This window comes from Sphaeramia orbicularis, chromosome 18, assembly GCF_902148855.1.
Source record: "Sphaeramia orbicularis chromosome 18, fSphaOr1.1, whole genome shotgun sequence".
NCBI lineage: Eukaryota > Metazoa > Chordata > Actinopteri > Kurtiformes > Apogonidae > Sphaeramia > Sphaeramia orbicularis.
The window spans coordinates 773,491-795,037 of record NC_043974.1 but is presented as its reverse complement, the minus strand read 5'-3'; the positions used below and the strand labels follow the sequence as shown (position 1 = coordinate 795,037).

The 21,547-nt window shown below is 36.4% G+C and overlaps 1 protein-coding gene across 2 annotated transcripts in view; it reads right to left on the bottom strand.

Annotated features, from left to right (window-relative positions):
- Positions 1 to 21,547, bottom strand: part of LOC115438126 (zinc finger protein 827-like) — a 34,634-nt gene that overhangs the window by 2,871 nt on the left and 10,216 nt on the right. Inside the window, exons 4-7 of one of the 2 annotated variants that reach the window (XM_030161531.1) lie at positions 17,574 to 17,634; positions 17,415 to 17,485; positions 13,835 to 13,915; positions 128 to 182 (exon numbers count right to left, since the gene is read on the bottom strand). In XM_030161531.1, the coding sequence (XP_030017391.1) occupies positions 128 to 182; positions 13,835 to 13,915; positions 17,415 to 17,485; positions 17,574 to 17,634 (268 nt within the window). Of the gene's footprint in view, positions 1 to 127; positions 189 to 13,834; positions 13,916 to 17,414; positions 17,486 to 17,573; positions 17,635 to 21,547 lie in introns of both variants that reach the window. The other variant, XM_030161533.1, reaches the window with a different exon arrangement.

Below are 21,547 nucleotides of genomic sequence, written 5' to 3'. Positions count from 1 at the left end.
GCTAACACCGAAGAGAACAACTCTTTAATTTCAGAGTCATTTCTGACAGACAGGTGAAGTTAAAGGTCCAACAGCTGGATATGCAGTGTGTGGATGAGTGTAATCCAGTGTGAGTGTAATCCATTACCTGTAGAAGTAGGAACAACCTGTGGTTTGATCTGTGCTCAGGCCGCTTTGGATCTCTGAAGGTGGAAGAAAAAACACCTCTTTATTATTCTGCAAAGCCTATTGTGAACTAAATGTTCTGCTGCTGTATTTTTCTCTTTGCGTGCACTCCAAAATCTCCTAATGATGAATCCCAGTGGAAGTTATTATTGGTAAAGTTCTGTGAATGTGTGTGTTTGTCGGTTCAATGCAGTCATGCAGTCTTTATTACAGGGCTGTCAAACTCATGTTAGTTCAGTTACACATTCAGCTAAATTTGATCTGCAGTGGGTAAAATAATAACAGAATAATATAGAAAGAAGGTCAACTCCAAACTTTTATTAGCTTACCAGCTGATAGGCCGTAAGCTACTGTCGTCTGTCGTCGTCATCTGTCGTCATCATCTGTTGTCGTCGTCATCTGTTGTCGTCTGTCGTCATCATCTGTCGTCATCATCTGTTGTCATCTGTCGTCATCTGTTGTCGCCTGTCATCTGTCGTCGTCTGTCGTCATCTGTCGTCGCCTGTCATCTGTCGTCATCTGTCGTCATCTGTCATCGTCTGTCGTCGTCTGTCGTCGTCTGTCGTTGTCTGTCGTTGTCTGTCATCCGTTATGAAACTTTCAATCGTCTTCTTCTCCTAAACTCCAGTTCTGATTGACTTCAAACTTGGTATACAGCTTCTGTATGATGTTGTCAACAAAACTTAGTGAAATTATTTGGATCCGGATCTGATTCTGGATTTGGTGCGACTTTGAAAAATTTTCCCATTATAACAGATAGGAAGTGGATCGATGCAATAACTTAGTAAATATAAGTGATATCAATTTGGAATTTGAATTTTTTACAGATCTGATTGAATATGACCAAAACATGGGCTATTTCTGTAATAGAATAAATACACAGAACTGGGGGAGAATAAATGGATCTGGATACATTTCCCAAAGCTTTTAATTTGGCTGCTAAGATACAGGGACACTGGTCTGATTTTCTGTGTTTTAGAGTGAAGAAAAGTAAATTTACATTCTGAACAGGTTTCCATCTACAAACAATCCTTTCAAAAAATGTGAATAACATGAACAAACTGAAAAAATCACTGTAATTTGAACACTATTCTGCCTCAGGTTATCATTTCCACATGTTCATTATAACTGACAGATCCCAGTGGATCTACAAACACACAAAACATTTAATAACAGACAGAATATTGGTACAATTGTACTGACTTCTGTTAAGACATTTCAGGTTGTTCATATTTGTTCAGGTTATTCACATTTTCTGCGAAATTCTACTTTGTTTTAGTGTAAATCCATGAAAATATTTCCATTTCCAAACAGAAACATTGTCAGTTGTCATTATTTCTCTGTTCTTCTGATAGTATTTGACTGGTCCTGTCCACTGCAGACTGAACTGGTCTGAATGTGGAACTGAACTAAAAGGACTTAATGGTCATTTCTCAGTGTAATTTTTGCATTTCATAAATTCATCCCAGGGCCAGACTGGACCTTTTGATGGGCTGGATTTGGGCCCCGGGACGCATGTTTGTCACCTGTGCTTTATTATAAACCAAAGAGCAACCTGGTGGCAGCTTAAATCCATAACAGTACACTGAAAAACACCATTAAATAACAATAATGATAATAATAATAATAATCATAATAATAATAATAATAATAATAATAATAATAATAATAATAATAACAATAATAATAACAATAACAACAACAACAACAATAATAATAACAATAATAATAACAATAACAATAATAATAATAATAATAATAATAACAATAATAATAATAATAATAATAATAATAATAATAATAATAATAATAATAATAATGGCAGCATTAAAAAGCACTGCAGGCAAACAAAATTCACATCTTATTTATCGAGCAGATGATGCAGTGGGGATAAGAAACCTGTTCTGGTTGAAACTGATTGAAGAATTAAAGAACAGAGATGACATTAAGACAAACTAAATGAAAAGGAGAAGATACAATGCTATTATGTCACATGCATCTTTTATTACCTCCACCAGGAGGTATTGTGATCGCTTTGCTTTGTGTGCACGCGTGCCTGTTTGTTTGTTTGTTAACAAGATAACTCAAAAAGTTATGGACAGATTTTCATGAAATTTTCAGTAAATGTTGATACTGGCACAAGGAAGAAATGATTAAATTTTGGTGGCGATCGGGGGTGGGGTTCTGTCTTGGCAGAGGTCTGCATTCTCTGAATGCTTTTCTTGTCTAACAATATTCTGCCTCAGTTTATCATTTACACATGTGCATTACAATCACACAAAACATTTAGTAGCAGGCAGAATATTGCTAAAATTGCATTTACTTTTCTTAAGACCATTGGTTCAGGTTATTCACATTTTTTGTAACACATTTTTTACACCAAAAAATCAGAGAAAAAATTTGCTGTTGTCATTATTTATAGGTTATTATGATCATATTTTACTGGTCTGACCTACTTGAAATCTAGCTGTATAACTGTAACTGTAATTGGACTGTATGTGTCTGTATGTGGAACCTGAATTAAAACGATTTTGACACCACTGATTGTTAATATTTTCAGTGTAATTTTTGCATTTCACAAATTCATCCCAAGGGCCAGACTGGACCCTTTGGCTGCATGTTTGACACCTGTGCCTTAGTTTATCATTTTTATCACAATTTACAGATCACAGCGGATCTTCAAATACACAAAACATTCAGTAACAGGCAGAATATTGGTAAAATTCCACATACTAGTCTGTAAATGTAAACATTTTTGTGTAATTTTACTTTTTTTTACACTAAAACAAATAGAACAATTAACTTTTTTCATTATTTATAGGTTATTCTGATAGTATTTTACTGCTCTGACCCACTTTAGATTGAACTGACCTAAAAGGATTTTAACATCCTTGATTGTTAATATCTTCAGTGCAATTTTTGCATTTCATAAATTCATCCCAGGGTCGGATTGGACCCTTTGGTGGGCCGGATTTGGCCCCTGGGACGCATGTTTGACACTTGTGTTGTGGTGCATTGAACCCATGGAAGCAGGAGGCAACAAATGGTTGGAGGTGGAGCCCACACTATTATGTGTGAACCACATCTCTGCACTTTGCTGGACTCTTTGAACAGCATCAAAAGTTCTTCCAAACATTTCAACAACGTCAAAAGGATCGACAAACTACACAAGCTGAGAACACCTGTGCCTGGAATGTTTTTCTAATACTGTTATCTCATCATACCAGGTACACTATTTTGTTAAGTGGAGATAATTCTGATGAAATAACAAAAAACACTTTTGGATTCTCAAAATCACGACGAAATTCTGAAAATGCATATCCTGTGTATCTGAGCAGGGCTGTGTATCGGCAAGAATTTGGCGATATGATATAAATCACAATACTAGGATCATAATACGATATATCATGATACTGTTAAAAAGGCAATTTTTTGTTTGTTTCTTCGTTTTTTAAATGATTATTTCCTTGAAGAATTGAATTCCAGCAGAAATCTGCACAAATACTAAACACATTTTTATTTGATCCCAACAGGATCTAATGTTCTATCACAAAATGTTCCAACTGTGTTCAAACTGAAATTCTGTTTTCCAGACATTCCAGTTTCAGATCCTGTTCAAATGTTCAGATTCTATTAGTGCACAACTAACATCAGAACAGGGATGTAACCATGTGAGAACTTCATATCACAGTTATTGTGACCAAAATTATCACGATTATCATTATTATTGTGGTATTGTTGAAACTGTGCTCAAAATGTTCAAACAGTACTAATACACACTGAAATAATTTAACCAAGTTGTATTTTGAAATAATTAATTAATTAATTAATTAATTAATTAATTAATAGTCCCAATGTCCCTTCTGTGTCAGAAACATTCCAATATTAACCCTTAGTGGTCTGAGTCTATTCTGTCCGTTTTTCAGTCCTTTTGATTTGGCCTTTATATACTATAGAAACAAATGTTTACTATACCCATGTTTGGATCTGTTTTTTCAGCACAACTTCATCTATATGATCTGTTTATTATTTTTTCACTTTAACCTACTATAAAAACACAAAAGGACAAAAAACACAAAAAATATATAAAATCCCATTTGAAAAATGTATATAATTTATTGCATAAATAACACACAGATGCTTAACGAACCTTTTCAAAGACTTTAAAAGTGAATATTGGTTCCAAATATTAGGGATATACAATTAAAATTGTAATAAATTCAAACTATACTCAAATATTTGACATAAAAGCAGATCTGTACATTGGGTTTTTTCCCCTAAAAGTGTGGTAATCAAACACAGTTATCATGAGAATTAGAATTTAAATGGTAATACTAACAGTCTGCAATTTTACCGCCGTTTATGGTTATATTGGTAATCGTTACATCCCTACATCAGAACATTATTTTAGTTCAATCCCAACAAAGGAACTAACATTATTTAATAAAACAGTGTTAAATAATAAGAAATAAAATATAAACAAAAAAGAAAAACACAAAGGAACCTCCACAATATCTGCATTTGAATAAATACCTAAATACCTACCTACCTAAATACCTAAATACCTACCTAAATACCTATATCCATGCTGTACTTTTTAATATCGATACAGTATTGTGAAATGAAATATCGTGATATATTGCAGAACCCATATTTTCTTCCAGCTCTATATCTGATCACAGCTGCTTTCCCAGTTCTGCCTGGTTCAGACTTCAGTGACGTTTTCCTCTGATGTGTTGATCAGTGATGGGAACTCCCTGCTCTGACATTTTCAGCTTCAATCCAATCCTGTCTATGCATGATCTGTGATGAACACCGCCCACCTTATGTTCCTCACATATACACACTGTGCTCAGGTCTGTTTTGTGCATGGTGGATGTGCACTAGGAGGAAACATAAGTAAGAGGAAAGGTTCATTTGTTGATTATCTGTTATGGGACTGTTCTAATGAAGCCCATTATCTCATTAGAACAAGATAATCAACCTGCTATGACAAGAAAACAAACTCTGTTATTCAGAGATAATAAGAATAATCAACTTTAGATCTGGAAATAACAGAATTAAAGTGACCTTCTGTAAATCTATTCAACACACTTCATCCTCATCCTCATCCTCATCAGCCAAGCACATTAAGGGTTGGCTCTACTCAGATCCCAGTTTGCCTGTACTGAGTTTGAGTGCACAATCTAGAATTTTGTGTGTGGGGCTGAACCCCGGTTTGTGGGTGATTTACTCAGATTGTTTGCGCAAATTCCAACGGGTGCAAAGTCTGTCAGACCGCCCTATTGAAATGAGGGTTTTGTGTGCACTACTGCAGAAAATACACTGTAAAAAGTGCTGTGGGATAAACCAGCACTAATGGAACAGAGACTGAATGAACCAGACCAAGAAATGTAAAGAAGGAGGAGTTTAGTCAGAGAAGGTACTGCATGACTCATTCATTCATTCATTCATTCATTTTTCATTTTAAAGGTGTGTGTATGCGTGTGTGTGTGTGTGTGTGTGTGTGTGTGTGGGGGGGGGGGGGGGGTAGTTGGATTGAATGACTGTCACACACACATAATTTAGTCCCACTGTAGCCAAATGTCAGTGCAGATTTAATCACAATCATCAGGAGTGGAAAAGAGTCCCATAAAGAGAGTGTGTGTGTGTGTGTGTGTGTGTGTGTGTGTGTGTGTGTGTGTAGGTGTGTGTGTGGGTGTATGTGTGGGGCATATGTCTCGATTATTTTTTCTTCCGTCACTCCAAAAATGTTCACACAAGGGTGAAAAATGCGTTCTCTGCATCTGGTTTCATCATTTCTTTGTCTCCTTATCACTTCCATGTAGGGCTGCATGATTTTGGAAAAAAAATAAAATCCCGATTTTTTCCTCTAAAAACTCGATTTTCAGTTTTTGGGTAAAACTACAAAAGACAACAGACAACCTCAAATCTGTGATGGTATCACGTGATGGGCCCACAGAAGTTTTATTTATTTTTTAAATTTTTTTTCATTAAATCTTTTTTGAATGAAGTAGAGTATACAAACAATGTATACAACAAGAAAATAACAGAACAAGTTTGCCAGGAGGAATACACTATAGCCTTTTTGTTTCCAGGTTTATCTAACAGCTTTAAATAAAGCTCAACATCTTTAAAAAAAAAAAAGGTTTTATGTTACAGAACTTACATTTGTGAATGAAAAATGTAGCAAGTACGAGAAATAAATTATACATATATATATATATATATATATATATATATATATATATATATATATATATATATATATATATATATATATATATATATATATATATATATGATATATATATGCTTTTGTTTTTGTTTTTTTTCCCTTTTTGGAGTATCTGGGCCCACAGAAGTGATACCAGTGTAAGTCAGTGACAGGCATCAGTCGTGTGTGCGTGGACCACAGAATATGAATAATATGAGTGATCCCCATGCGGTTTTATTTAAACTGGGGGATCTGTGTGTGGAACAGACCGACCCAGGACACACTGGAGGGATTCTATCTGTGGAGCTGGTGGATGTGTTTGGGTACAGGGCTGTGTGGGCTCCTCTGCTGAGGCTGATGACCCCGAGACCCGGACCCGGATCGGAAGAAGACAGTACGGTACGGATCCCGGACAATGTAAGATGAGTGATCCACATGCAGTTCTATTTGAATTGCGGGAAACCACGGCTTACATTGGTATCACTACTGCGGGTTCATGAACAGATTTAAAGTCCGCTCATTACACAGATTTCTGTGTAATGACCACTGTCACTGACAGGAGGAAGAGCCTACGGTAGCCCGCAGGCGTGCGGCCGGTAGGCACGAGAGAGATGAAATCGATTTGACAGTTTCCCTTTTTTAAAAATTGTCCTAATTAAAAAATCCGATTTTGATCTACAAGACAGGGTTGCCCATTAAGTCCACTTTTATTTGCAATTTTTATTGAACCACTGGCACAGTGGATTAGACAGAACAACATGATCAAAGGTATAAAAATAGCAGCGGGAGAGCAGAAGCTGGCTTTGTTTGCGGACGATGTCCTCGTATACCTCTCGAGTCCAACAAATTCACTACCTGAGCTGATGTCTGTATTGAGGGAATTTGGGTCGTACTCAGGCTATAAACTAAATGAACAAAAAATCCAGGTCATTAATATTCATTACAACCCCCCTCAGTATCTTCGTTTAAAATATCAATTAGACTGGGACAAGAATTTGTGAAATATTTGGGAATCATTTTGCTAACTGATCAAACTAAATTAGAAGAAATGAACAACGGCCCTCTGAAAAGGAAATTATTTTTGACATTAACAGATGGAATTTAATCCCTTATCTAAATATAAGTTCATGCATCGACTTAATTAGAATGAATGTCTTACCAAGAGTTCTGTATCTATTTCAGTCGGGACCTATAGAAAAACCAGAACACTACTTTTCAGAGTGGGACAAAATTATTTCATGATTTATTTGGGCTGGAAAAAAGCCAAGAGTAAGATATAAACTCTTGCAACTAGCTAAAGAGAGAGGGGGGTTGGCCCTTTCATGCTTGGTGGACTATTACAGAGCTGCTCACTTGAGACCATTGATTGGCTGGTGCAAGCCCAATTACAGAACTAGATGGAAAGAGATAGAGAGCACAATGGGGAGGGGACCACCAATTAATACATTAATAGGAGACCCCTCATTAAGCACCCATCTGACGGACCCTGACAACCCATATATGATGAGTTCAATAAAGACATGGAAGGGACTAATTAAAAAATATTAAATGGAGGGGAGGACTCAAATTTTAAAGTGGTTTGCCTATGACCCAGAATTCTTACCCAGTAAATATGACTTGAGCTTCAGAGGTTGGACTGCAAATGGTCTTACAACGTACTCTACACTACTAAGAAAAGGTACAATGTTAACCTTCCAGAACCTTAAGGACAATTATAATCTACAAAATCAGGACCATTTTAGGTATCTACAAATCAGAGACTTTATTAGGAAAAAAAATTTTTAAAGATCATATGATGATTGGAGATGAAATTCTGGATATTTTCCAAAAAGCTTATATTGATGGTACCTACGAAAAGATAATTTCTAGACTATAGGGAGACCATACTCTGGACATTAAAATGAGATGGGAATCAGAGGGCAACCTCACGATAACACTGGACGAATGGAACAGAATCTGCAGACAACAATGGACGACAACAAGCTCCCCCTCCTGGAGGGAATACAGCTGGAAGAACTGGACTGGATTCTTTTGTGCCCCAGTACAGAAAGCTAAGTGCTCTGACCAGTCTGCATGCTGGAGGTCCTGTGGAAGTACGGTGGAAAACCACTTCCATATCTTCTGGGATTGTCCCTCGATGGCTCCATTTTGGAGACGTGTCCATGACCTCCTGGAGGCGGTTCTGAAGTTTAAAATCTGTTTTGACTTTAAGACCATGTATCTCAACAATTTAGAAGAACTCAAGTGTACTAAGAGTGATAAATGTTTATTGAGATTACTGTTGGTAGCAAGTAAGAAGACTCTGACTAGAAAATGGCTGAAAAGAGACATCCCCTCTATAAATGACTGGACTGATGTAGTGTCCAATATATATGTCAATCACATTTAATTTAAGATGTAAAACTGATATTTTTACTGAAAATTGGTCAACGTGGCTTACTTATATTATAACTGTGAGACTGGACTTTGTATAATCTCAAAGGATCCTCAAACTTTACTGTAAAGGAAAAAAAAAACAAAACTATGGGTATATGAGTATATTGATGCAGGTGTGTGATGTATGTACAGTATATGTGGACTAGATGCTGCTCTAAGGCTGGACTCTCCCCCCCTGTTGTTTGTTTGTTCTGTATTGTTTTGTTAGTCTAAGTATTTGTGTTATGTTTTTCTCAAAAACAAAATAAAAAGTAGAAAAAAATAAAATAATAATAATAATCTGATTTTGATTTAAAATCGATAAATCGTGCAGCTCTACTTCCGTGTGTGTAATTAACCATCCAACCCGTTTGCTCCTCCTTTTCAGACGTGTTAAATACAGACTCAGTTTCTATCAGTAAAATTTCTTTCTGGTTTGATAAATCTCTTTGCGTGTGTTAAATTAACAGATTTACATTTTCTCCTCCCAGCACACGCACAACTGTGAGTAAACGCCCCATATTTCATATTCATTGTGTCAAATGTACTAACTGGATGCAGATGCACTATTTGGCACCTTTGACAGACTCAACCCTTAGTGTCACTGTTAGTAGATCAGTTTGGACAGTTCTTTGCATGTGCAGTGAGTTTGCAGATGTTTTAATACACATAAACCTTTGATAGATCCGGCCCTCAGTCTCCTACTGAAGGTCAGTGTTTGAATATGAACCTGCTGCAGCTTCTTGGACCCTGATTTCTCTTGGTTTTAAAGGACATTTTGGTAAACTGAATCAGAAGTGGACAACCAACACACATGTCCATTCACACCTGTCTGTCATCCATCTAAAAGGAGTCAGCTTTCATTACTGCCTACATCACGTCAACTAGAAGGTCACTGCAAACACTCTGACCATCAGAGTGTCACCAGACCACTGCCAGAGGTATGTCCTACAAGTTAACTGAAAATCTGAAGAACTGCTTTACACTTACACCAAAACATCCACCATGTACTGAGTCCTTGATGGAAGTTCATCAGCATGCATTAGCGTTTACACGACAAAATATATGTAGTCAAATGTGTCAGACCACCATGGCAACTGGTCTGAGTGTGTTTTCATGAGTATTTTTGCAAGTATCACACTCAGTTTAAGAAAAGGTCCATGTTTGGGGAACGGGGACACCTTTGAAAATAGGTTCTGGTATAGAACATCGGAACATTTAACTCTGGTCTGTTTTGATTAAGAGGAAATGCACACAGTAAAAGATTATTTATTTATTTATATGCATATATAATGTTATTTGTTTTGTATTTGTTTTGTTTTGTATTTTTATTATTACGTGGAGGTGTCTGGGGAGAGGGAAGTCTGGGCATCCCTGCTTAGACTGTTACCCCCGCGACCCGGCCCCGGAAGAAGTGGAAGAGAATGGATGGATGGATTATTACGTGGTGCAGAGGAGCCCCACCGCTATTTCATTGTAACTTCTGTGCAATGACAATAAAGGCTATTCTATTCTATTCTGTTCTGTTCTATTCTATCCTATAAAAATACTTTTTTTTTCTTGCAAAGCAGGACTTATCAGCTGTTTACAACAAAGTCTACCAGAATATTCCCATAACCCGCCATAGAACATGGACAGGCAGCAGCAAGTAGCAACAGGTGGTGTGAACTGATGAAGAGCAGGGCTGTTAGAAAATATTGGTACTGCAATAGATCGTGATATTTCACTTCATGATACTGTATTGATATTAAAAAGCACTGTATCGATACTTTTAGGTATTTATTCCAATGCAGATATGGCAGAGGTTCATTTTTGTTTTTTTTGTTTGTCCAGCTCTTTTATTTCTATATTCACATGGGTATTTTACTCTTTTATTTCTATATTCATGGGTATTTTGTTCTGTTGTTTGTTTACTACAACAGTACTATTGTGATATTGTAGGTCATAAATATAATTTTTTTAAATTGATAATGCTGTTTTAATTCAAGCATCCTAAAAACACCTTTTACTGTCTGAAAGAAACAAATGTTTGGGTTTTTTTATTGGAAATGCACAAAAATAATGTTCTGATGTTGGATGATTCAGGGACTGAACATCTTTGTCTTTTTCGGAATTCTTTTCGCAACAGAATACTAGAGCTCCAACTGATTAATCGACTCAAAGTGATCCAAAAAAACCATTCAACCACAATTCTCCTGAATCTTCAGCTTTGTTTCCTTCATTTCTCTGCTGTTAAACATTGGTTCCACTGTTGTGTTTCACACGGACGCTTATTGTGATGCACAAAGAAGCTTCAATTCAGGAAAACTGACATAGAATATTTCCCTTCAAACAATTCAAGTCGATTAATCGAATTGTGAATTTTTGCATTCACTTCAGGCACCTAATCGATTAATCGGTTGCAGCTCTACAGAATACAAACATTTACGCAGGATCTTAAACTGTAATGTCTGCAAAACATTATTTATTTGTGGGTTTTTGTACTGGTAAAGCCCGCATTTTAAAACTTTATTTATTCAAATGCTGCACCATAAGTTTTTCCGGAAAATAATCTTAAAAAACCCGGTCTCATCAACAAGGCCCCTGTCCCCCTCTGACCACCTCCCCCCCTCCCCCCAGAGACACTTTGTCATATCAGCACTGGACTCTTGTATGTTTTGTCTGTCTTATGTGTCACTTCCTGTTTTATTTTGTAGTTTCCCTCATGTGTCTTGTCTGGTGTCTTTACTTCCCTTTTGTGTTCACCTTTTACCTGATTACCTGACTCCTCCCTGATTGTCTCCACCTGTGTCCAATTGTCTTCCCGCCCTCTTCTGTATTTAAACCCTGTGTTCCCCTCAGTTAGTCGCCAGTTCGTATTCCTTCCTTGTGTTGTGATTACTTACCAGCGATTCTCTGAACCTGTTCGTCTGCCTGTCTGTCCGTTCCTGACCCGGTTTGTCCTCGACTTCTGAGCCTGCCTGATTCTGCCTCACTGGTTTTTCGACTTTTGCCTGGACTCACAGTTAGTGCTTTGCTTTATCCCCATGTACCGTTGCCTGTTTTCTGGATCCTCTGTGTATGACCTGGTCTGTCCCCTGACTCTCCTCTGTTTCCTCCTAGTCGGGTTACCCTCGTGTGCTCCCGACCCGGGCAGAGAGTTTCTCTTGCTGGTCTCGGACGCCGTGATGAATTCACACAGTCTGACCTGCGAAGACTCCTTAAAGAAACCTTTTTGTGAACTGTTAATTTTGTCCGTGTTTAATAAACACTCATTAACTTTAGTCCTGTCTGTTGGTTGTGCATTTGGGTCCAAGTCTTGTGTCTCTGGTTCTAACACACTTGTAACGAACATTATTGCACAGCTGCTTATTTTGCACTGTTATGCACTGCTGTCACTTACAGGAAACCACAGTTTTCAACACATATGTTAGTGTATATATGTGTATAATACCTTTTTCTCTTTTTCATTTCTGAAGGCAAACACTTCTGTTTTTCTATATTCTTATTCTTATTTTTATTTTTGATATCTGCTTCTTTTAACTGTTTGCACCAACAGAACCAAGACAAATTCCTTGTAATGTAAAAATTACTTGGCAATAAATCTGATTCTGAAAAAAAAATATCGTCTTGTTAACAGTATCGTGACATATCGCAATATATCGTATTGTGATTTGTATTGTATCTCCAGATTCTTGCCGATACACAGCCCTAATGAAGAGGCCAAATTATCCCTAGGTGTTGTTCCTAAAACATGAGGTCAGTCCGTCTAAACCAGTCTAATTCCCAGTTTCTTCAGGTCTATTGAACCTGTGGCCCAGAGGGTGGATGTGTCCTGTTTGAACTGTTCTATGGCCCACAAACAGCTGCCAACTAAACAGATCTAACAGATCCATTCACAGACATGTGGGCCTTCTATGCTGTGCACTGCAGCAGACAACACCCACCCCTCATCACCTGTCACTCACACACTTCTAGACTGTCAGTCAAACAAGACAGAGCCAGAACAGCATCCACGTACGGAGCCTGGACATTCTGGACCAGCTGTTGGACACTAGGGCTGTGTACTGGCAAGAATCTGGAGATACCACACAAATCACAATACTAGGATCACCATACGATATATCACCATACATCATGATACTGTTAAAAAGGCAATTTTTTGTTTTTCTTTTTTTTAATGATTATTTCCTGAAAGAATTGAATCACAGCAGAAACCTGCCCAAATACTAAACACATTTTTATTTGATCCCAACAGGATCTAATGTTATATCACAAAATGTTCCTGTGTTCCAATCCAATCCAATCCAACTTTATTTGTAAAGCACTTTAAAACAGCCGCAGTGGACCAAAGTGCTGTACAGAAGAAAAATTAAAACAAAAACAGAAGAATAAAATACAGAATAGATTACAGACACAGAAACTGTACAAAAAAGAAAAAAGTGCTATACAGAAAAATAAATAAAACCAAAATAAAAGGATAAAATACAAGAATAGATTAAAAAGCCACACAATTAAAAACAACAAAATAAATAAATAAATAAAATAGGCAAATAAGAACAATAAACCACTACCAAATAAAAACAACAGAATAAAGATAGTACCTTCAAACATCTCACATGGTTTCAAAAGCCAAGGAGAAAATATGGGTTTGAAGAAGGGATTTAAAAACAGAAAACTGTGTTAAAAACTTCTGAACTAGTAGAATCTGAACATTTGAACAGGATCTGAAACTGTAATGTCTGTAAAACAGAATTTCAGTTTGAACGCAGGAACATTTGGTGATAGAACATTAGATCCTGTTGAGATCAAATAAAAATGTGTTTAGTATTTGTGCAGATTTCTGATGTAATTCAATTCTTCCAGGAAATTATCATTTAAAAAAGAAACAAACAAAAAATTGCCTTTTTAACAGTATCATGATATATCGTGATATATTGTATCATGATCCTAGTATTGTGATTTGTATCGTATTGCCACAGCCCTATTATTAACAGGCCTACCACGTGTTAGTCTGATGGATATTGTTTAATTATCTTCAGCTGTCTTTTCACCTACCTTTTTTAGACATGGACCTCCCAGAAAGCATGTCCACCCCATATTCTGTAAGATTTGGCAGTTCAATATCGAGGCATCTGTCTGAAAATGAGTACAATAGAGTTAAAGCATTTAATTGTGAGTGATTTAATTGGTTTTCCCCTGTAAGTCGCTTTGGAAAAAAGCGTCTGCCAAATGCGTAAACATAAACATAAACATAAAGCAGAAAAAATGCATGCACATAATCTAGTTTATTCCTTGTATTTCTATTCTGTGTGGTTCACAATCCCCCTCCCCAAAATTGGCCTATTTGGCCCACTTGAAATTGAAGTTGAATTTATTTACTTCAAATGTGCTTAACAAATATACAGAAACACTGCTAATGCCTCTGGGTTGTTCACACTTTTATTTAATGTTGTTCACTTGTGATCCCCTGATGGATTTTAAAACAAACAGGAAACAGGGTCTGAGTTTTCTTCTAAGTTCTCATCCATTAAATCAGTGGTTTCCAACCTTTTTTGGCTCGTGACCCCATTTTAACATCACAAATTTCTGGCGACCCCAGACATTCAAAAGGGAGCCTTTTTTTTGCTAAAATTAATTTGTTTTTGATCATGTAATAGGTTGCTATACTATGTTGCAAATAAACGTTAATTTCAGAGGACATTTCGTCTATATAATGTATATTATTGTGGACAGAGGCAGTAAATCCAGGTGTAGATTACTGCACAAAAGGAGAATTTGATTTTCCTTGGTCAGGATCTGTCCAGTCAGTTCAGCTGTGATTTACAAGGAGGACAATTAATACTGAACAAACAAGAACTGAAACTATGAATTATGAAAGAGCTGCAGCATCTGAAACTGACCACAGTGAACATTTGACACAGAAACAGAACCACAGTGCTGCAGTTTGTCATGTCTTTTATGTAGTGTGATTGTTTCTCTCAAACCACCATATGTTTTTTATTAGTAAGTTTTTATTTTTTATTTTTATCAATTACTAGAAATTTCAGATGACCCCATTTGAATTCCAGGCGACCCCACATGGGGTCCCGACCCCAAGGTTGAAAAACACTGCATTAAGTCACACCCCTGTGCCTTAATTATTTGTTATTTGCATCAGTGGTGACACAAGTGGCTCCTTTAATGCTTCTGTTCTGTGTCATGTGTGATGTGGTGCATTGTTGATCTTTACACAGTAATTACCAATAGAGGGTCTGCACGTGACGTCAGCGCTAGCGGAAGTCACCGCGGTTCCGCCCACTGAGTGGCAGAAAGAGGGAGATGAGTGACAGCGTTGGCTTCAACATTGTCTAAACCAGGGGTGTCAAACATGCGGCCCGGGGGCCAAAACCAGCCCACCAAAGGTTCCAGTCCGGCCTGCTGGATGAATTTGCAAAGCGCAAAAATTACACTGAAGATATTAACAATCAAGGATGTAGAATTCGTTTTAGTTCAGGTTCCACATAAAGACCAATGTGATCTCAATTAAAATAATAGCATAATAACCTATAAATAATGACTCCAAATGTTCTTAGTTCAATGTGAAAAACATAATATTACATTACATCTATAAATAATGACAACTCCAAATTTTTCTCTTAGTTTTAGTGCAAAAATTTACATTAAATTATGAAAATATTAACATTTACAAACTATCCTTTAACAATAAAATGTGAAAAACCTGAACTTTTGAAAGAGAAATTTGAACGTTATTCTTCCTGTTATTAAATATTTGGTTCCTTTGTAGATCCAATCTGTAATATGCATGTATAAATGGTAAGTTGAGGTGTAATACTGTTAAAATTGCACTTATTTTTCTCAAGAAATTTCAGTTTTTTTCAGGTTATTCACATCGTTTTGTTTGGATAGTTTGTAAATGTACATATTTTCAAAATTTAATTTTGATTGCAGTAAAACAAACAGAAAAATTTGGAGTCGTCATTATTTACAGGTTATTATGCTACTATTTTACTGGTCCGGCCCACTGGAGATCAATTTGGGCTGAATGTGGAACTGAACTAAAACGAGTTTGACACTCCTGGTCTAAACAGAAGAACAGTATTGAATTAAAAATGGGGCAGAGCTGTTGTTCGTTGATTGTATTTTCAGGTTCTTAAAGCAGTGGGAGCTATCGTTTTACAGACACCGAAAGACAAAGAAAAGAGAAGGAGATGGATCCACAAATCCAGGAAACCAAACCTAGATCTGTGGATCCTGTTTGGTGTCAGCTAACATTCACTGATGCTGTATTTTTGACTCCAATCAGACCTGAAATGACCTGTTGTTTTGGCTAACGGTCCTTCTTAGTGCAGCTCTGGGTTTCATGATCAGATCTTTCCTGGTTTTTGTCTCATTTTGGGATTGTGAACCTTGTGCTCCTACATGATTAGTAAACTAACTGACACTGAGGCCAACCTAGTTTTACAAATACGGAGGAACTGGAGAATAAGCTACGACGGAGTATTAGGACCACAGAAGAAAAGAAAAACACTGGGAACTACCAGAAGAAAGTCAGAAAATATGGAGATAAAACCTGGAATTTAATGAGAATAAAGTCGAATACAAAAAGAATCACAATATTGTGAGAATAAAGTCGTAGTTAGGGCTGGGTATCATGGCCAATTTCCATGATCGATTCAATTTCGATTCATAAGGTTCTGAATTGATTAATTACGATTTGATTTGATTCAATCCAATATCGATTTGATTCAGTATTAATTGATTGATTCAGATTAATTTAGTGATATCAAAGTACAATTTTGAGTTGTAATTTGATTATTTGACTACTGCAGTCATCCAACACATCAATACTGGGATCAATACTGACATTAGAAAAGAAATAAATGACATTTCAGCAGGAAGTAGATGAATCTGCTATTAAATAAGAAACATGTCCATGTTTCTACAGTGGCTCAGAATGGACTTCTTTGTCATCTTTATTGTTTTACGAACTGGTTGGCTTCTACTCACTGGGTGGGCCGCAGAGTGGGGGGGGGGGGGGGTTGGACATTGTCACTTTACTATTCATCCAAGTTATTATTCCAAGAACGACCAGCTTCCGCAACTCGCCTCGGAGAACCTCTGGGCGGACAGTTCTTTCACACTGTGGGTTCGAGTTTGAGTTGAGGCCGGGAGGACCTCCGGCGGAGGGAATTTCCCTACCCTTACTCCGCGTCTTTTCCAGAGCCGTCGCGAATGAGGTGTTCGCAAGACTGAGCCGGCCGCGCTTTCCGCATACTCCTGGTCCTGCTCTGAAAAATCGATCTCATCCACCAGTAATCGATCACGCAAAATTAAAATGAGATCGATCTAAGATCGATTAAATCGATTTTTTTACCCAGCCCTAGTCATAGTTATAAAAAAACTCATAATTTAACAAAAATGCCATTTGTTTATGAGGTTAAAGTCGTCATATTCCGACACTAAAGCCCTAATATTAACAGAATAATGTGTTAATTTAAACCAGGTGGTGTAAATCTGCTAATTTCCTGAGAGGGGTGTGGCCTATGGGGGGGACGTATGTGCAGACCCTCTATTAGTACTAAATATCAGCATCACAGTTCATGTTAAAAATCCAGCCGGTGTTTGGTGTGTTTACCTGGTGGAGGTGTGAGGGAATTCAAAGGTGGGGAGGAGCAAGACTGGTCCACATTCACACCCAACAAAGGACTATATCAAAGGTAATACAGACATCATCACAACCAAGCAGGTGTTTTCCACATGGGTTTACAGCTGAGAACAGAACATGCCCAGTTACCTGCTTCTGACAGGAGTCATGGTCCTCTGCACCAGCTGGCTGTTGGATTTACTGACCCTCTCTGCAGACAGATGACAAACATCCATCAACCAAACAGAAACACACAGCATTAAGCTCATCAAAAAATAATGATTCCTCCTGATATGAAAGCTGTTTAATGACTTCACATGCTGATTCATCAAGTCAGGCTACAATTTGGGACACAGTTATTTGTTAGATTAGAAGTGGTAGTTATATTGAAAAAAAACAAAAAACAAAAACTTCATTAATAAACTGCTTGCACAGCTTTTTATAGCCATTCTAGAGATTCCTGCCTTTATTTTGACAGCACAGAGGAAACAGAAGGAGTGGAGATGGAGGAAAGACGATAAACAACAAAAGTCCAGACAGACTTCAACCTGATCTACTTCTGTTTTTTTCTGCCATGAGTTGTGAGTGCTGAGTACAGTCAAACCTCAGCTTTTAAGATCGATTCCAGAAGAATTAGACAGACAGACAGACAGACAGACAGATAGATAGAACCACCTAAAAACCACCCAAAAATCACCCAAAAAAACCCACTTGAAACCACCCAAAACCCATCTAAAAATCACCCAAAAACCACCTAAAAACCACCCAAAAAACTCCTAACATTATGCCTATAAATAATGACAAATTCAATTTTTAATGCAAAAAAATAACATTGAATTATGAAACTGTTTCCATTTCCAAACTCTCCTGTACCAATAAAATGTGAATAACCTGAACAAATGTGACCAACCTGAAATGTCTGTATCAATTTGAACTCTTTTCTTCCTGTTCCTCAGTGTTTAGTGTCTTTGTAGATCTGATCCAGAATGCACATGGACTAATGAGAAGTGGAGGAAGAAGATTGGGAAAATTACACTGATTTTTCTGAAGAAATTTCAGTGTTTTCAGGTTATTCACATCTTTTTTGTTTGGATAGTTTATAAAAGTAAGTATTTTCATCATTTAATGGGTGTTTTTGCACTAAAACACAGACATAAATTGTCAGTTGTCATTATTTATAGGTTATTTTATTATTTTACTGGTTCGGTCCACTGCAGATCAAATCAGACTGAATGTGGAACCTGAAAGAACAGGAATTTGAGAGCCCTGGTCTATGGCATTGGGTTCAAACAAGAACCCAAAGTTCCATCAGATCTATCCATTATAACACATCACTGACATTCAGTAACAGTTCTCTCAGTGATCACTAAACACATATTTGGTGTCCAAACGTGTATTGTGTGGATGCGATGATCTTGATGTTTGTTTTCCAACATCTATTTAGTTCATCCTTTACTCCAGATGAACGTTTGTGCCAAATTTGAGTAATTGCTGTCAAGTTGTGTGGATGGATCTAAAAACAACAACTGTGCTACCATAAAAATTACAAACCCAGGGCAGACTGTAGCCAGTAGTGTGAAAGAATGGATCTGTGTTTTAGAACATTTGCATAAAACAAAGTTATTGTGTCATTGTATTGGACCAGTTGTGATTTTAAGGATTCTTAACAGATTTTCAGGTGGACACATCTGTGAACGAGCACCAGCTCACACAGGGTTTCAACAAGTTACAAGTTACACTTTCTCAAACATTTATGAATGCAAACTAACCCATCTTAGGTTATTTACACAGCACTGTTTACACACACATGCAATGCAAACAGGGCTGTAAGAAAATATCAGTATCACAATATATTGCAATATTTCACTTCACAATTCTGTACCAATATTAAAAAGTACTGTATCAATATTTTTTGGTATTTCTTCAAATGCAGACATGGCGGAGGTTTGTTATTGTTTTGTTTTTTGTTTTTCCAGCTCTTTTATTTCTATATTCATGGGTATTTTGTCTTTTTGTTTGTATACTATGAAAGTACTATTGTGATATTGCAGGTCAGGCAATGTAGTTTTTTAAAAGTGATAATGCTGTTTGTTAAATAATGGATAATTCAGTTCATCCTAAAAGCACTTTTTACTGTCTGAAAGAGACAAATGTTTGGGTTTTTTTATTGGGAATGCACAAAAATAATGTTCTGATGTTGGATGATTCATGGACTGAACACTATTGATTCTTTTCGCAATAGAATACGAACATTTAAGCAGGATCTGAAACTGTAATGTCTGCAAAACATTGTTTATTTATTTATTTGAGTGTTTTTTTTGTACTGGTAAAGCTGCATGTTAAAACTGTATTTATCCAAATGCTGGACTATAACTTCTTCCAGAAAATAATCTGTTAAAATAAGAAACAACAAAAAATATCGCCTTGTTAACAGTATCGTGATGAATCGCGATATATCGTATTGTGATCCTAGTATTGTGATTTGTATTGTATTGCCAGATTCTTGCCGATGCACAGCCCTAATTGCAAAGTGCTTCACATAAAAAAATTCTACCAACACAGAAAACAACAGTAATAGACACCAATTAGAATTCAGCAAAACTTAAAATTATAGAGAAAAAAAAAAAAAAAACAATGTTGAAAGTTGAACAGATAACCCCCCCCGACCCTCTGGAGGCTAAAGCAGTTCAGAAGATGAATGAATGAAAAATGCATACATTGTCAAATAAAGTTATTTAAAAAATAAAATAAAGTAAAACGGTACACAAATCTCCAAATCATCAGTAATCTATGTATTTTACTATATAACGAACCAGATTAGCAAACTTCAGCTGTGGCCACAAAAATCAGGATGCAACTTTTTCACCAAATGATGCAGTCCTACAAAACACACCTTTATAAAAGAAGACTCAAATTAAAGCAGCTTTACAAATATAATGTTAACTTTAGGGATGTAACCATATGAACATTTCATATCACTGATATTGTGACTAAAATTGTCACGGTTATCATCATTATCGCGGTATTGTTGAAATGTGCTCAAAATGTTCAAAAAGTACTAATACACACACTGAAATAATTTAAGTTGCATTTTGAAAAAAAAAAAAAAAAATAATAATAGGCAAAATGTACTTTCTGTTGCAGAAACATTCAAATATTAACATGTAAACATCAAACATACAAATGTGCATTAAAGATGGAACAGTATGGACACTGTTTGACCATTTTCCAGATCAAGTTTGAGTTGGTTTAGTTTCTTTTTCATCGATAGATAAATAGAGTCTCTCTCTCTCTCTCCCTCTGTGCACCTGGACCGGGTCTCTCTCGCTCTCTCTCTCTTTCATAGTGTGGTCATCAAAGACAGTTATCATGATAATTAGAATTTAAACGGTAATACTAACCGTCGGGAATTTTACTGTGGTTTATCGTTATACTGGTAATCATTACATCCCTAGTTAGAATCAAATTCATTTTTAGGAACTGTTAGGTTTAACCCTTTCATGCACAGTGGTCACTCCAGTGGACAGTTCTTCTCCAGCTGTTCTCTTGTATATTCATGGGTTTTGTTGTTTTATTTGCATATGAGCCAAAACAGTGGGTGCTTAAATGCACCATCTCATACACTGACATTCAAACCATTACTGTAACTTTGCTGTTCTCTATAAACCTGATCTGCAGAAACACGCTTAGTGTAAATCAATTGGTAATTATTTGACTGTAATTAACAGTTTTCTTACACAAATAGCTTTTTTTTTTGCATATTATCTCCATGAAGTGAATAATAACTACTATTAGAGTATGATCAAAGGCGAGAAAACATCAGATTAGCTGAATGAAATATGTTTTTATTTCATAGTTTTCACACAGTATCACCTTCTGTTATTGCATTTTAAAGACGTTTCTTTGCTTCAAAAATGAAACACATGGTGTCCAACTGAGTGGACATTTTTGTAACTCCGTAAAAAAAGGTTCATTACAAAAATTTCAGTCACATTGGTTTTTTCATGCCTAAAGAGGAATAAAAACACTCAAGAAAAAAAAAAAAGTCTTGACTAAGGTTCTCATAATTCATGCATCAAAAGGTTAAAGATGGAACCTTATGGACACTGTTTGACCATTTTACA